At 40.9% G+C, this 18,142-nt stretch overlaps 1 protein-coding gene across 4 annotated transcripts in view; it reads left to right on the top strand.

Annotated features, from left to right (window-relative positions):
- ehbp1 (EH domain binding protein 1) overlaps positions 1-18,142 on the top strand; it is a 109,151-nt gene that overhangs the window by 88,589 nt on the left and 2,420 nt on the right. For all 4 annotated transcript variants that reach the window (XM_088421268.1, XM_088421270.1, XM_088421269.1 and 1 more), the window contains 2 exons: positions 10,375-10,474; positions 11,074-11,147. In XM_088421268.1, the coding sequence (XP_088277394.1) occupies positions 10,375-10,474; positions 11,074-11,147 (174 nt within the window). The remainder of the gene's footprint in view (positions 1-10,374; positions 10,475-11,073; positions 11,148-18,142) is intronic.

The raw sequence follows: 18,142 nt of genomic DNA on the forward strand, positions 1-18,142 counted from the left end.
AAAGGCTGCAGCACGCCCATGACCAAAATGAGGAGAAGCGGTTCCGAAATTGAATTAATATTTATTTTATTTTATTCCAATTATTTGATTTGACTTTATTAAAGATCCCCTTTAGCTAGTGCCAAAACATCGAGCTAGTCTTCCTGGAGTCCAACAATAACACATTGATAAATCCTGAGTTTTGGTCTCACACTACAAGTCAGCAATCACTGTTTGCTTAGCATTTATTTGTTATACTCCAACAAATGAAAAATACAAGCTGATCATAATTATAAGATAAAGTGCAACTCAGATGTCGTATACGACGAACCAACACACACATAGCCACGCCAAATTATGGAAAGGTTTTCATAATTAATTAATACCGCTCGTTTTAAACTTAAGGACTCCTCACTGGCCGACATTTAGTAAACTTAAATCCATCCACACCACCAATTTCATGCTGGTAGCTTGAGGCCCAGTACCCAAGTTTGCAAAGTTCCTCTGTTCTAGAATGACGTAAGAGGCCAGCTGCAAAGTTATTGATACACTTACACTTCCTTCCTGATGACAATCTGCCAATACCAATCTGTTAATCAATACGAACAGGCACAGATTCATTCCATGCAACAATGTATCATATCTTATTTTACATACATACATTATACATTTTCTTTCTGCTTTGTATTTTCTTTTTCTATCTCTAATATACACACGTTAATCTCTCATTGTCTCACATTAATCTCACATTTTAATTTAAAACTGAGATATCCTCAACCTCTTTTTTTTTTTAATAGAATGTCTTGGAAGCTTTTATGCAGACATCTATATAGTTGGCCTATTTCTAGTCCAGTGCATGACTTTAGAAAGCGCATTGAGACTTTTTTATTGATGTTATCATTATGTAATGTTATAATCACGTAATTATTTTTTGTGCTGATTGGAAAGGCAAAGGAATGCAGTCGTGCTATCGTGAAACATGCAGGCTCAGTTTTGTTACTAATATACAAGGCGGGATTGACAAAACATCTTATATTAGACCTAGTTTTTTTTTTTCAATCTAATGCTTTTCAATTCAAATTAAATTTAGATTTTTCTTCCTGCTGTATTTTTGTTTATTTCTACTGTAGAGTGTGCGTGACGCTTTGCAAAGCGTCGCAGAATCGGCGGCCCTGCCGCTCAATTAACGGTGTCTTTCTCATGGTAACGGCAGTGGTGACGTTGGACAATGCAAGTTAATGACGGAGGTTTGGCTCTGGTAATTACACCATTCACTTGCTAACACAGCTGCTGGCCACCCCCCACCCCCACCACCCCCCAATAGCCCCCAAGCAGACCCCCGTACACACTCCTCCCCACTTCCCCATTGTAATCAGCACTCCGGGCTACAAATACCAACAGCTGTCTTTCCCAATTCATTTCCATTTAAATATCTATTTCAACATGTGTGTTTGTGTCTTGAGCCACTTTGACTTGAAAGTTGTTTAGTGCAGTTAAGGTAATCAATTAACAAGTTTATTAATGGGCAAAAAGTTGGTGTCCTTGTTGCATAAAGCCATCCGGAAAACTTATTACCAGTACCAATTGCTGTACTTTAATTTACTCCCAGTATTTGTAGGGTTTTATTTTCCTTTGTTGGTTTGTGGCATACAATGTTTAAAATTTCATCTTTTATTTTAACCAACAGCAATTCTTGCCATAATTATTATTTTGTATTTTTAATTCCAGTTTGTTTGCTCAATGTGCAGGCAGTCAAAATGGTGCAAAAATGCTCCATAGTGCATTTTTTTTTTAATTTATTCATTTTAGATGAAGCAATTTGCAAACAAATGGCCTGCAGAAAGCCTAGAGTGATAAATGGATTTTTCTGGTAACACTCAATATTCAATAATTGCGTTTTTTTGTTCAATGTGGGATATCTAGAAAGCATGTTAATTTCAATGGAATATTAACAAAATAATTACAACAGTGTTTTTCAAGTCCCATGTATTTATTTTATTAAATAGATTCTTATAACAACTGAAAATTACATGAAGAAAATACATCTTTTTTATTGCAAGACAGTTACTGTTTTATAGCACTGATAGTTCCTCTGTCCTTCAGGATATTAAATAATCACTCTTTTCATAACTGATCATTTCTTCATGTTTGACGGGCCATCTTAAAAAGCTTAATAGGCCACATTTGGCCCCCGGGCCATAATTCCCTTACCGCTAACCCCCAACTTGTTAGTTTAAATGAACATAAAAATATCTCCGCTTTTGTCAACAGAATTGCGCTATTTTACCTGTACTTGTACTCTTTGTTTTTTCTTTTTTCTTCTGTGCCAAGTTCTCAAGTTAAAAATACTTTTATGTTTGAGGACGTTTGAATCAATAATTTGGCTTTAACCCCTTTTTCTGTACTTCCACCCCAAGACCAAAGTATGTATTTTTGCCATGCCTGCCTATTTTAACACAAGAAGCGAAAGGAGGATGACTAATGTTGTTAGCCCAACATCAGAGATTAATTCATTAAACATTTCATCACTCCCTCACCCCCCTTGCCACCAGGCGTGTAATATGACACCCCTCAAATTTGTTCTAACATCTACCCCAGGGGGGGTCAAACTCACAACATCCCCTCCCTCTTTCACACACACACACACACACACGGTGGCTAATGGAGCAGGCGGAGCTACTTATGCTAAAAAGATTGTAGCTGTCCGTCAGCGAGTGGAGGGGGGCCGGGGTCCTCCTCGGGGTGTTATCGTTGCGATGCTGTCTCCCTCATTCACAAAATTGGGCTTGGCTTATATTTAGCTACGCGAAAGTAATGAAAGCTGTGACGCACTAGTGACGAACATGTCCTCACACCCCCTTTTTCCAATTTGATTTTGATGAGCGGATCTAACGTCCAACTTTCTGTTCAGTTTCAGGCATCGGCCTCAGGACCTCATTGTGTCCTGTCACGATTGACATGTCCATCACATTTTGAACGACTGATGTCAAGTATATTTTTTCGCACTTTCCAAAGAGGCTTTTACACATAGAACGTGCCCCGCCTCTTGTGGCTCTGATACCACCTCCAAAGATGCGCTCAGCCCCCCATGTCAACACATCAGCACAAACAAAAAAAAGAAGACCCACAAACAAAAAAAGAAGACCTGCAGTGTGTGGTGAAAGAGGCTTAATGAAATCCACATGCGCTGCCCCTGTCCGAAACATGACACTGCGGGCCCAACGCGTTTAGCCCGCCGCTAAAACGTTTGCGCTAAGCCTCCGCCAATTAACACCCCAGCTAAAGTTGACAGTAGCATAAGTCAACTCTCCGTCAACCTAAATACCCGCTCCCTCCGTCTAAGCTCCCCTGGCGAGCTTCACACCTCACCGTGTGTGTAAATACGCGCACTCGGGGGAGCTAAAGTACCTGGCTTAGCCTTTGCTTAGCCCCGCCGAGCCACTGCTTATCAACAGGCGTCCCGTAACACCAGCATTAAGCTGGGTTGCGGGCAGGGATGTTTGAACATGTTTTAAGGCTAAACACTGTCCCATACTTTGGGAAAAATGACACAAATGTGCAAAGAATGTGTTAAGTCACCCCTGTGTCTTCCCAGCTTGTAAACAGTAAGCCTACCAAATACACAAAACCCCTTTATTGATGGGGATACATTTTTTTCCACACCCATGCCCTATGACAATAATCATTCTCTTCTAAATTTGACCCTGCCCCCCCCAAAAAAAAAAAAAAAATCAGAGATAAAGTAAGGTTATAAATTTGTGAAATATCAAGCCATTCTCATCCATAGTCACATCAGCAGAATGTGCTGATACCACATCATCCTCCACTGGCAATCAAATACCACATTTACAGCCGCGGGGAAAAATGGAGGCTACTTCATGGATGCATTTATGTGATGGAGGCTTGTTACTATTGTGTTGGATAACTGCTCGTATGTCTCAAGTAGCTCAAGCTTTCTTCTAAATGTGTTTACAAACTATTTTTCAAATTCTGGTGCAGGTACTTTCTTTGTTACCATGTATAGGACGCACCAAGAGTTTGGCGACAGTGTAAAAACTATAGCAAAACAGAATTGAGCTCATCTTTTGTAAAAGCTCAATATTTGCTTGTGTTCATATCCGTAAGTTATATATTTTTTGCGGGTTGAATGCAGTAGTTTTTCCTTTTCCTTGCGACACTGCTCAAGCTCATTTTGCCATAAATACACAAAGTTGTGCACCATCTGTGTACCACCAAGTTTATGATTGTGTATATATGCCGAAAGACTACAATTAATAAATGAGTCAAATTGAACACCTTTCCGTGTTCTCTAATTAGTGGACACAGTTCCATACTTTGCCACTCTTAGTTGAATCAGCTGGAGACATCATAACCTTTACACGATCCTCTCCATTTTAGCAATTTTCCTGCGTACAATTAAGGATGGACTCGGATGTTGGTTCAGTCTGCTCGCTTCTTTTATTGAAAATAATTCCGTAACAATCTCAGCTAGCACGAGCTTCTGTATGCTGCAACAGGCACCGGCTGGTCAAACGACTTCTGTTTTCCAGCTCATAATTAATGTAAGTAAAAATACGTTCGATATATAAATGCGCAAAACCCAGCATATGTGTCTTATAGATCAATCTTACTTGAATGATGTAAAATTTAAAAAAAAAAATCAAATCTTTAAGTTACTGTTTATAGGATGCACCCATACTTTTGGCCTTCTTTTTTGGGGAAAAATGTGTGGCTTATATTTGGGGAATTACGGTAGTTGCACCTAACTTTAAATTCCAAGCAAAATAAAGTAGAATGAAATAGCAATCCGCTTGCTTAATGCTAACATTTATCATTATAGGACAGCTAACAGAAATGAACATGGATGTTACATTACTGTATGTGGTAAAACGCTTGAAGCGCCTAATTGTAAAATTCGCCAATTACTTCAATAGCCCACAACAGCAAAAATTTGCAATAAAGCAGAAGATCACTGTACACAAACTAAATCCCACGGTTAATGGCTACCATGTGAGAAGGATGGAGGAGGGTGGGGCGGGGGGGATTACTGCGCTGTTTTGCATCAGTTGCCTTCTGCTGGGTGGCCCCTGCTTGACAAAAAAAGAGGGACAGAAGAGAGGAAAAGCATTTAAGGCGGCACATTGAGGAGGGGAGAAGTGCACTTAATGCCTTCAAAGCTCAGGAGAGGAGAGATCTGCCATTCAGCAATTCAGCTGTTGATGTTTTCTGGTCCGCAACAATCAGGGAGGCTCCGGAGAATGACGCAATTGCACTCTCCCCTTCCTTTATTTTTTTCTCCCCCCCCCCATCTGTGTGTGTGTTATATGACGGGCATGGAAAAAAAAAAGAGTGTCGACCACGGGTTTGAAAAAAAGGGTTGACGTTTGGGAAGAAGATGAGGATGAGGAGGGCCAGATGAGGGAGCTATTCATTGGCTGATAAGAGCTGATGGAGGGGTTAATAAGCTACACAGCCGGGTCATCGCCGCCTTTTTTGACGTGGTAGAGGAGCAGAATAGAGAACGGCCCGATGAGTGTGTGGAAGTGTGTGTGTGTCTCAAATATCCCCTCCTTTTCAAAGTGTTGGTGTCCCTCAAACTTGTCTTTAACTTGTAGGCAAGGTGTCGCTTGCTACTAGGACTGTTAGATTACACCAAATTTAGGATACAATTCGTATTCTTATTTGTGGTCCCAATGATCGATACACACGTTTTTCATAATGAATTTAATATAAAATATTTTTGTTATTTCAATATGTATTCATTCATTTTTTATATGGCTAGTCAAAGATTTTATAAGCACAAATGGCCGGTACTCATCGACCATGTAATTTGTGTGTCTTATTTTCAATCGGGTAGCTGAATTTTCTCCTCCCCTTCACAGCTAGCAACGTTAGCATTAGCTGCAGTTTTGCTTACTCGATTGACTCTCAGTGCCAAGCGTTATCGGAAAAGGCAACCTCATTAGCATTTTCACTCATTTTTCAAGGCCGACAGAATATTGTGTGCTATGTCTATGTAAATATGAGTGGTGTCATATGAAAGATATATTTCCATTCCTCACTTAGAATTACAAGTATGTAATATATGTGTTGTATGTATGGCAACAACGCCATCCAATATTTAGAGTTATCACTTTGTGCACGCATGCACACACACACACACGTTTGTACGGCTATTCTTGTGAGGACCTCGATTGACGTCATGCATTTCCTAGCTCCTCCCCATCAGAAATGATTGCCTAACCCAACGCTAACCTCAACCCTAACCCAATTCAAACCTATGCTCTAAAAGCAAGTCTTGACCCTCAAAGAGATCTACATAAGCAAGGATCGGCCTAAATCTCCTCACTTCTCCAAAATGTCCTCACTATGTTGGTAGAAATCTCAAAATGCCATTTTCATGGGCGGATATCAAATGAACAATTGTATTTTCCTGTATAGACGTAATGAACATAAACGCTAAATAACAATACGCGCTGGAGAAAATAAACTTATAATAGTCCTGGATCTTAAAAAGGCCTGGAGGTGTACATAACATCTTGACATGCTCTCCCTCAGGTGGATTTTATTCCCAGCAAGAGTTCCTTCTGTTGTCCTGTGTTTGTTTGAGGAATCTCTCGTTGTGTCATTGAATCCAAATAGAAAGCATCCCCCAAAGGCCTCTGTTTGTGCGTGTGTTTGTGTGTGTGGGGGGGTCTCTTCTTCTTCTTCTTCTCCTCCTCCTCCTTCTCCTCCTCCATACCTGCCCTTGTCCCGGAGCTAATAACCCGGGCTCCCCATATCAGCCACTCACCTTCATAATAAAAGCAAGCCCCCCGTGTAGCGCCAGATCACGTCGTTAATAGGATGATGCCTTTTGTGCTGAGATTATGAGCGGGGATAGCCTCTCCTCGCTTCTCTTTGCACTCGCACACCAAGCCACGGGCATCCTGCGGGGGGCTCCCCGTCGAGCCGAGGCGGCCGTAAACGAGGCCTTTGTTCCCGGGGCTTGTTCGCTAACGGGCCGGCTAATGAAATAGCTTTCAGAATTGGGGGGGGGGCACCGGCAGGTGAGCGAGTCCTTCTTGGCGCGATATTAATTACCTGAAGTGCGGCCAAGCTCTTCGGCAGCCTAATGTGAAGGTGCGTGTTGATAATGGCGCGAGTGACAATAATAATGAGCCAGGTAATTGAAGGAGAAAAAAAAAAAAAACACCCCAAGCAGTGGAGGCAGCTTGTTAATCATTTCGTTCGGCTCACTCAAGCGCTTCTGACGGACGCTAATGAAAAATGCTCAACGAGGCTGTTGAGTGAGATTTTTTATTTGTTCTTTATCAGAGTGTGTGCGTACTTAATAATTCAAATCATCTGTACATGTCTTTATTTACATTGCTCATGTTTCTGCTTATACCCTAGCCTGTTTTAAAAAGGCACAAGTCACAAAGTTTGGGGAATTCTGTAAAATCAAGGGCCTCTTTGGTTTGCCATTTATTTGCATGGTGATGCGTTGAATGTGGCGTGTTTTTCACAATTTCTAATCCTCTGCTGGCACCATTAAACTGCTTCCGGCTGTCTTTGTTTCCAATATGTTTGTCATAATCACAATTTAGTATTGAAGGCTCTTTTCAAGTTCATCAAGTAACTAGCGAGAGGTGCCAAGCTAACAGGATAGGACAGCCTTCTTCTAACCAAGGGCGCTTGTTATTGTCACTGAATCCACTTGCCAAGCGACGGCGACAATCAGATAGGCGGCTTGTTGCCTTACATGTATCGCTTGTATCTTGTGTGTGTATATGCGTGTTTGTGTCTGATGATATCTGTGTGTGCTTGTCCTCATCGTGGCCACCGTGTTAGCAGTGTTATGTGTGGCCATCAGTCGTCCATTTTCTGGATTTATGGTGCTTAACACCTTGAACTGTAATGAATGACTAGATGCATTGCATATTGCTAAATGCTAACCTACTGTACTTAGCGTTTTGACATTTGACAGGAGTATAAATAGCATGAATGTGACTACGATTTACCTTAAGGAAACCCAAAATACGCAAAAAGATTTAAAAAGTCAGACAAAAACCGAACATACAAGTGGAAGCACTATTTCTGGCGATTGACAAAAATAATATATGTTTTATGGAGAATAACTAGTTTTATATCGGGTATAATGTCAAATAATTATAAATGACTGATGCTATTGATAAATTAACATCTAAAATTGTTTGAAGTCTCTTGTTGGTGTAATGGAAAACTAGCAATTCCCCACCACAAGACTTTCACATCTTTAAAGACTTTTTTTTCCCCACATGTAATTTTGTCCTGGGCCTGTAAAATTAAGGATCATACTTGGTGGCTTTTTCTTGTGGAAATATGGCCTTAGACAAGGCGAACAGAATTATCACTTATGTAAGCCAAAAAAAAGACAGGAAAATCCTACTAGAACCCCTAAACTCTATTTGGGGTTAGTCAAACACACTTTAAAATATGAATGCTATTTTCAGACAGACCTTTAGTCTAATCTTTGCAAAAATAAAAATAATAATAATAATTAATTATTGCACTTGGAATGGAAGGTCTACACTCTATAAAGACATATAATTATGTCTGGAATTTAATGTGTTGGCTACAGTATTTTCAGACACTCATTTGCCCTAATATTTCAAAAAAATATATATTAAATTGGGTACCGGTCTATGGAATTGAATGTCTGGGCTCTGATGACTTGTAATAACGTCTTTGGAATTGAATGAGTTAACATTAGTTATACATTAGTTTTATGGTTGGTTCATTTTAAACACAGCTCCATGCCCATTGATAAGAGGGTGCGCACACTTGTGTAACTACATTTTCGTCATTGTTTATTTTTACTTCCCAAACATGTTTTGTAATCAGTTATTTTGGTCTCTTTTTGTTAAGACCACAAAAACCTGGTATTTGAACTAGGGTGTGTAGACTTTTTATAATCCTGTAGGTTCTTTGTGTGTGTGTATTTTTGTTTATCAAAGAAAATTACTATTATGAGGCTTTAATACCATATCTGATGTAGCAATAAATCACTAATACCACCAATAATAAATAACTAAGTCACTTATTTGGTTGAGGTCCCTGCCATCCACAAATCCTCTTCGTTTCACCCTGCCCTATTGTCTCCTCCCTTAAATAAAAAGTAACAGCTTCTGCTTGGCAGGCGTTGTGTGGGGCAGATATATTTCTAATCCCCCGTGGTGTTGGTCTCGCAGGCCGCCACAATGTCACAGGAGCTTAATATTTGCCGTGATTATTTGCTTGTTTTATTGAACTTGCAGCCGTTTGAAAGTCGACTTCAGTAATCCACCACGGCCTTAAGTCCCGACGCGTCCCTTTCATTGCCTGCCCTTCATAATGGAATGACATCACACCAGTTTCAATGTACACACGCGCCTTTTGTGGCTTCCCATCCGTAAAAATGTTACAGTGTAACTAGTAGGCCCTCCACTTGCCTGACTGACCTATTACTAAAAATGGCGGCCAAAAGTGTGGGTGATTGATCCGTGACTCTGATTATCTAAGTTTTGATGCACAGATGTACGTTATTATATCGGCCGCATTCTTACTTAAAATAATTACAGTAACGGTCCGAGCTGGAGGGTGGATGTTAGTTGGCTGTTAACAAGTGTCTGTTGCGGCTAACGGTTCAAATCTATAACTTGCGGATATGAACACAAGAAAATATGTTTACAAAAGATGAGACTTATTCTGTTTTGCTCTGTTGTGTTGGTGTGTCGTAAACACGGTAACATAGAAAATACCAGAATTTGACCCCCAAAATTAAGACCTGTGCGTCTCGCCAGATGCATCTTAGATTTAGGGAATTGCGGTAAGTGTCCTGTATAGTAACAATGTATTTATCTGTAACAGCAACAAACACTTTGTGTCCTTGTAGACTTATTTTTTGGATTGTTTCTAACAGCAATGTGCTGAGATTCTATTTATGAATTTTGTTTCGGGGTTATGTACAGAAATTTTGAGTTAAATGTAATTTTTTTTTATATTTTACGCGGACATATTCTGATGTTTATAAAGCAACAAACCGAACTACATTTTTTTTTATTTCCTGTGTTTTAATTGGGTATTTATCTGATCATTTAAATCATGATAATGAATTATTACATTTAAAAAATATACAATTATTAGTTGTCTAGTTGTCTATTTTCTTTTAAAGACTTTTTTTCACGGCAAAATTGAATCCGCTTAAAATTTACCCTGGGATTTCTTGCACATTTTAATTGTTTTTCATCTGTTTGGAATATTTGACAAGAAAATGTATTCATTACTTAGCATTAAAACTGTAACATTTTTCTTCCTTGCTCCATGCTTTTACATTTCTAATGCACGTGTTATTTTTACGTGTGTGTTTTTGTGTGTGTATGTGTGTGCGCGCAGGCAACAACAAGGAGGAGGAGGAGGCCATGATGCAGGAGTGGTTCATGCTGGTCAACAAGAAAAATGCCCTCATCAGGAGACAGAACCAACTCTCGCTGCTGTACGTCTTCCTGGCGTAGTTCCCCTCACGTCCCGTACTTACTCTCTCATTGATTGACATGAAATCAATAGAAATGTGACCGTTATATGCGTCTATTGCCGGGTATCTCTGTGTGTACGTATGTACGTGTGTGTGCGCGTTCTCAGCTGGTCCACGCACACACATTTGCGAGGATGTGGAAGCGTGCGAGCGGCGAGATTGAAGTATTCCTAATCACATTATATCACGACCAAAGAGTGGGGGTGCGAGGGGGCCGTTTAAAGTGGCCAATTGACAGAAGGGCTTATTATGAGGCCTTTGTGGTCCCTCTTTGTGCGGGAAAGACGAGCGTCAAGGACAAATTCTATTAGGGCTCATTTTTTAATATGGCTGAAAGAGGAAAGAATTGAATTTGTGCCACACACACACACACACCTGCCGTGATGTCATTTCACACACGGCCTCACTGAAGGCTGCGTGTATGTGTGTGCGGCACTAGATTAAAAGTGTGAGAAGGTTCCGGCGAGTGTGGCGATCGATGTTTATTTATGTGGGCGTCCTGCCGTAATGATTTAGTCATTAACATATTGATGAACTTTGCTCCTCCCTCCCGCCTGCAGGGAGAAGGAGCATGACCTGGAGAGGCGCTTCGAACTGCTCAACAGAGAGCTCAGAGCCATGCTGGCCATCGAAGGTAACACGCACACGCACGCGGAGCTCGGCGCCAACGCTGCCTTCGGGCGTCGCTCGGAATGTATATTGTCAATGCTAATCAGCAATAGTGACCGTTGTGTTTTTCCCACACGCATTCAGACTCATTCGAACAATCTATACTTTGTAAATACACTTTTTAAAGTGTATTTTTCGCTCTCATTGAGATGGTTCTCGAAACAAGATTTTAAGTTTTGATACTTGTCACTTAGAATCTACTGTAGAACTGTAAAAAGAGAAGCCAGGCTATCAAAACTGTTCAATTTCGTCAGAAATCCTTAAACTTAATAGCAATTGATGATACAATGAACCAGTTTAGGAGATATGAGCCATTGTTTGAAGAGTTGGCTTTTTGATAATAATGAACAACTTTACAAAACCTCCACATTTAAGTTTTCCGCCTAACTAAACATGAAATAGTTGGACTAAATGCATACCTGCCTTCAACACTTCACAATCACATTAAAAATGACGCTATACTTTCTTAGCAGTTGCGTATGTTTTTTATCCTCTGCAAAGAACCTATCCATTCATTTCAGGAAGTAATGATTATTTGAAGGAGTGTTCTGGCCACATAAACCAAGCTTGTAGCTCAAGGCACCACTGTCATTCTCACCCTTAGGTCAACCGCTATTTTAACAAATATAGAGCAGTGCTGCGTTTATGAAGAAGTTGTTAAAGTTTTAACATGCGCATTTGGCCAATTGATGTGTTTGATGTGCTTCATGTTAATTGGGTGGATGAGGATTAAACCGCTGGCAGGGATTTCACCGGCTGATACGTGATCAATGCTATCTGTTTCTTTTGCCACCTAGGCCCGACTAGCCGATGCTTGATTGTAGATCTGCACTTTTTATTATCCGCGGCGCGTTAAGCGTCCCGCCGCCTTTTGTGTCGTATCAAAGTTGTCGGGTAGCAAGTGGAGGTGGGAGGTTCTGGGGGAAAGTTTAATCCCCTTCGACGGCGTCCTCTTTGGCAAAATGAACCTTTGGCCAATCAATGCTAATTGATTTTGCTATTCGACATTGACCCCCCCCCCCCCACACACACACACTCCACCACCCCATAAAACCGCCGCTCTCCTCGCCAGCCTCCACGCGACCATTGTCATTTCACTGATAAGATACCTGCACCATCATAAATCAATTGTAATTAGCACTAAAGGTGGGGGCAGGGAGGGGGGCAGACATGCATAGTCGAGCAGGAGCAGGAGAGCACGCCGCGCTGGCTTCCGTTTTAGTTATTTATCGATATCGAGCCGCTTTGTCTACAGCGTCGCTCGTGTGTGTGTGTGTGTGTGTGTGTGTGTGTGTATGTGTGTGTGTGTTTATGCGCGTGTGTGTGTGCGCGCGCGTCAGTGGCTCTTATTTGGTGCTTGGTCAGGCCCATTGAGCGACGGCCAGGCGTGAGAGTGATTGTCGATTTGCTTGGCCAGTCCATCACACCCATACACACACACACACGCAACAGAGATACACTTGCACACACACACACACACACACACACACACACACACACACACACACCTGTTTAAGATAAAACCACTGTAAATAGAAAATTTTGGCTAACACCATTTATTCACTCTACACATGCTGGAGGCTTTTATGAGCATACATTTGAAATATAATTGTCCCTTGACTTACAAGTTCAGTTTGTTCTGTGGCTTTGCTTATTACACAAATTACCATAATTCCCCAAATATAAGATGCACCTGTAAAAAGGACTATAAAACTATAGCAAAACAGAATAAATCTCATGATTGTGTGTGTATGCCAAAAGAATAAACGAGTCAAATGGAATACATTTCCATGTTCTCTAACCGGAGCATTTGGCTGCTTACGCCCAAAGTCTTAATGGAATCTGCTGGAGACCTCATAACTTACACGATCCTCTCTTTTTTAGTAATATTCATGTGTATGACCAAGGATGGACTCGGACGTCGGTTCAGTCTGTTCGCTTCTTCAACTGAAAATAATGTCGTAACAACCTCAGCCAACACGAGCTGCCGTTAGCTGCAACAGGCACTTGGTGCTGACGGCCGCCCTCTAGCTCATCCCGTTACGGTAATTATTGTAAATAAGAATACAGGCTTTAAAAATGCATAGCTGTACGCCAAAACTCGGCTTACCTGGCTGACAGATCCGTCTTCCCTGAATGGCGTCATATAAAAACAAATCAAATTTTAAGGCACCCATTGCATTTTTGGGGGGAAAAGTGTGTCTTATATTTGGGCAATTGCGGTACTTCATAAGTTGTTCCAAGGTGTATAATTATTGCAACATCGCCTATGACCGTTCTATCGTTCTTTTGTATTAAGCTAGCAAACTTACCTAATAAACATGCCTAAAATAATAACAGTAGAATAATGATGGCGTTTTGCCCACATGACAAGATTGTCCCTAAAAATGCACTTTGCAACATGTGCTGCTGTTTTGGTTAATAACAGAGCAAAATTTTTCCCTTTAATTTGCTTGTACAATTGCATCTGTGAGCCGAGACGATTACACATTCGGTTCTTTTTCTATCGTAATGCAAAGTAGGGAAGCGTCTATTTGAGGGAGGTGTTTATCTGTTAATTGGGGAATGTCGTCTGTTTGATTTGAGGGTCATTATTTGAGCAAACGCCAGGCAAATGCTCATGTAGTGAGCCGAACGACATATTTGGCGAGGCTTGCAGGTAGACATTTTCTCGTTGTTGATAACATTGTGTGTGCGCGCCAGTGTGTGTGTTTGTGTGTTGGTGCGATGCCAGACGGGGAAATGCCATCTGTATGCCACGCTCTCATCTCACCACCGCAAAATTGATCCACTATGGCCTCTTTATCTGCTTACACATTCACACCTATGTGTGTGTTTCACCAACGTGTGTGTATGCGCGTGTGTGTTGTAAAGCGGGCGCCCTCTCAGCATCTAAAAGGGATTTATGCATAGTCGGGTCCCAGAGTTTTTCCTGTTACGCTTTGATATGATAAGCTTTTTTTTTTATATGTTTAAAATCAATATGTAATCCTATGCAGGAGCTTATCCCTGCGTACACACACACGCGCGCGCGCGCGCTCTCTCTCGCACAGTTTGTAAATCTATTTGGGCTTTTGTAAGGCACGGGGGCGGCGCCTTGGCCTCCATTGATTAGCTTGACTGTGGAATGCGATCACATCGGCGACTTTTCATGATGTCGGGGCGCATGTAGCCACATTTTGATTGTGTGTTTGTTCAGTTGATGCGCCTCAACCCCCGTTACGCGGCTAACGTTTAGCCAACGCCAACTGTCGCTTTGCTGCCTTCTTGTCTTCTTCCGTTGTCTTTTTGCACTCATGTGTAGCTGGCACCAGACCAAGTGCACAAAAACTGTCGACAACGTGAGCAGACAGTTGAAAAAAAAGGTCAGGAAATTTCGAGCTTTGCTGATTGGCGCTATTTGGTGTTTACTAGGGTGTGACAAAATACCAAAAAAAGAAAGAAACGTCAGCACAATGCATGAACAGTACGTGTTAGCGATGCGATGAATGGCCACCATATTTGTGGATTTTTCTTAAAAATAATAAAACAAAAAGAAAAAGTATGGAATAAAAGCCCAAAAGCCTCTATAACTTCAGGACCTACTGGAAATGCCAAACATGCTGTTTTGGTGAACCATTCAGGTTTTTGACGAACATAGGTTTATGGACGAATAGTTTACTTCTGGATTATATTTCAGATTATTCAAATAAAACTCATTTACAGGTGATGAGCCATGTAGGTAGAATTTATTCAATTATTTTTCCATGAATCTGCAGATTCAAAACGACGAATGCAGTCACATTAAAAAGTAATCCATTTGACTTAATGCACAGGTCTCAAACTCGAGGGCCAGGGGCCAGATCCGGCCCCACCGTTCCATTTTATGTAGCCCTCGAAATGCTGATTTGACTTCATGTTTCTGGCTAAAATTCCAAACTTGCAAGTTGTGGCCGCTCCCCCCCCCGCTGTGCCTTCCACTTGGACTTGAGCCAGCATCTACAAGGCAAGGAGACGCCAAAGCAAGGAAAAAAAAAAAACGAGTTGTGGCTTCTTATGAAGCAAAGATCAACATCTCCTCACTTGTTTGGAGCGCTTCTCCCTTTGCTGAATGCATTAAGTGTTTGGGGGGGTTGTACATACAGGCCTGGGGGGGGGGGGGGGGGGGGGGGGGGTTCACGGGGATTGGACCAACGCATTCTTGTGTGCCTTGTGCCGACTCACATGGTTACCAGCGGCCTGCACGGCCAGACTTAATCTGAATATGCAGCCACCGTGCCAGCAGTGTGCATGGTTCCCCCCTACGTGGAACCTCTCCATGAGGGGGGGGGGGGGGCATAGTGTCTAGAGGGTGTTGTGCTGGTTGGTGGGTGTCTGCTTACCGATCCCGCCTCGCTCTGCTCACGTCTCTCATCTCCTCTCTTCATTGTTTACCTTCCTAATGAGGGGGGCGGGACCAGAGATGTTTGATTGACAGCAGCATGCCCCTACCCCAATCCCTCCCTCCCCAACACACACACACACACACACACACACACACACACTGGCTTCTGGGCTGAGAAGAGCTCTGAAGATGATTTTTTTTTTCCAACATTCCTCTCTGTGCTTGTGGGAAGGTTTTTGTTTTGAAACTTCCTTTGCTGCCATGTTTTGGGCAAGAACACGTCTTTGCCAGCAGAATGACCACTTCACTTTTTCTCTTTCAACTGTCTGTTTTAAAGCCCTAGTCTACTTATTTATCCCTTTGCAGCAGTAAAACTATATTTTTTCTATGATTAATTCAGGACTTAAATTGATCAAGTAGTATTAAAACTTTTTCAAACACATTTTGCCGCTAGCTGTCGACTGAAAATGACATCATGTGCTCGTCAAGGCTCAGAGAGTGACCAATCACGACGCACCTGTTGGTCATGGGACATTTACAAGATGAGCTGCTGTTAACCGATATCAATTTCAGTTGACGTTTATTAAAGACATTAATTGTACATGAAAAATAATTTGGTAACGAAATGTAGTTTAGCATCTAATCAGAAGTGCAAGGAGCAGCAAGCGCAATATGTACAGCATATTATAGCATAAATAAATCAAATTGATTGATTAAACTTTAGACGCTTTCAAACTTTATTTGTATTAGTCCACAAAAAAATAATCAACCCAAAGTGTCCTCTTTTATTATGTCCTTGTTATTATGTTTATTATGTATATTATGTCCTCTTTTTGTTATGAAAAAGAAATAAATCATTAATACATATTTTTTCACACAAAAAATCAATATAAAGTGTCAGACCTGTTCTAAAAAATATATTGTAAATAAATATTTGGGCACAAAAAAATATTAAACGTAAAGTGTCCTGTTTAGGGATTACAGTAGTGAACTGTAGACAGAAATAAATCATTATCTTAATTATTAAAAAATATTTGTACACAAAAAAATAATCAAGTGTCATCAAGTGTCAGACCTGTTCTAAAAAAGAAATAACGCGAAATAAATATTTGTCCACAGAAAAATATTCACCTTAAAATTGCCCCTTTTGGAATCATAGTTGAGAATAAAAATAAATAATTAACTTGACAGGTAACGAGAGGTGGCACAAGACAAGTTGGGTCCAACCATTTTAGTATGGAGGAGAATCTGGCTTTTTATAATAACAAAATTGAATAACCTACTGAATGTAAAAATGTGTATTATTTTCCTGAAACACACAATTAAATCAATAATTATTTTGAAAGGATTTTTGCATGTTCATGTACCCCCATTTGAGAACCACTGGCCTAGTAAACATGAAGACCAGTCATTTTGACTTGAGGATGACCACTCACACGGCTCTTTTTCTCCTCTTGCTACACGAGGCGCCGCTGTGCAAAACCCATACAAACATTTGTACAACACCGCTGTGGGATTTACATTTCTCCCTCGAGAGTAAATTTGCTTCTTCTTTTTCTTTTTTTTTTTTACCGAGGCGAGCAGGAGGAGAACAGAGATTGTGGGAGTACAAATATTGGAACTGTGTTCATTTCAGCCGGCGCTCCACTTCAAAGAGATGACAAAGAGCAATCCGGAGAAAGCTCACATCTTTCTATCGCAACCGCTTTATTTTTAATCGTGTTTGATTCCTTTATTGGTTCACCAATATGTCATCCAGTATTAAAGGAGGGGAGGTGCTGAGGTTCAAGTTGTCCACCGTTGGGAATTTTGGTGAGCCAATCAAATGTTTTAATTAACGCCTCCAATGATGAGAATGGCGGGGCGGGGCGGGGCGGGCGGTCTTTTCTGTGTGGCGCCCAGTGCGGATGTGAGCCCCCGTGGGCGCCCCCGCCCTCTCCTGGGGCAAACGGATGGGGATTTGGGTAGGGGTCCTACCTGAACCCCTGTGGGACCCTGTGGGGGCCCCTTCCTGTTCAGACCCCAGAGAACAAAGTCAGAAGGGGGGGTTGCGCCATCATTTTGTTTGTTTGCTTGTTTAATTCAAAAATTGCCGTCAAAATTGCCGCATGATCATCTGGTGACTCAGATATGCTACATCAATTACATAAATGGCTTCCTTGCACCTACAAGACTTTTTGCCACTTGAAAAGGTAGCATTATGAAAAACAATGTTGTTTCCTTAAATCATTGCCAGCTCTATTTGTGGCAACTATTCAATTGGTGTCTAAAACAATTTGATAAAAAAATAAAGGCCTCCCTTGGATTAATAGTTTACATTTGCCTATTAGGAAAAAAAATAAACTAATATAGAAAGAAAACAAAAAAAATGACAGTTGCTAAAATTAGTAGCAACTAAAAACATTTTTTTTTGCAAAATTAACTAGCAAAAAAAAAAAAAAATGCCTAGCTTTTTCAATATCGGGAGAAAAATACAACATGATTTTATGGAATAACGACATCAACATTCTTTGTTTCTCAAAATACAAAAAATAGTCACTAAAAAAGCCACAAGTGTGAGAAATAGTATCTTAAAAAATGACAACTAGACACAATTT

This window comes from Hippichthys cyanospilos, chromosome 8, assembly GCF_059441005.1.
Source record: "Hippichthys cyanospilos isolate Australia breed blue-spotted pipefish chromosome 8, RoL_Hcya_1.0, whole genome shotgun sequence".
Lineage (NCBI taxonomy): Eukaryota > Metazoa > Chordata > Actinopteri > Syngnathiformes > Syngnathidae > Hippichthys > Hippichthys cyanospilos.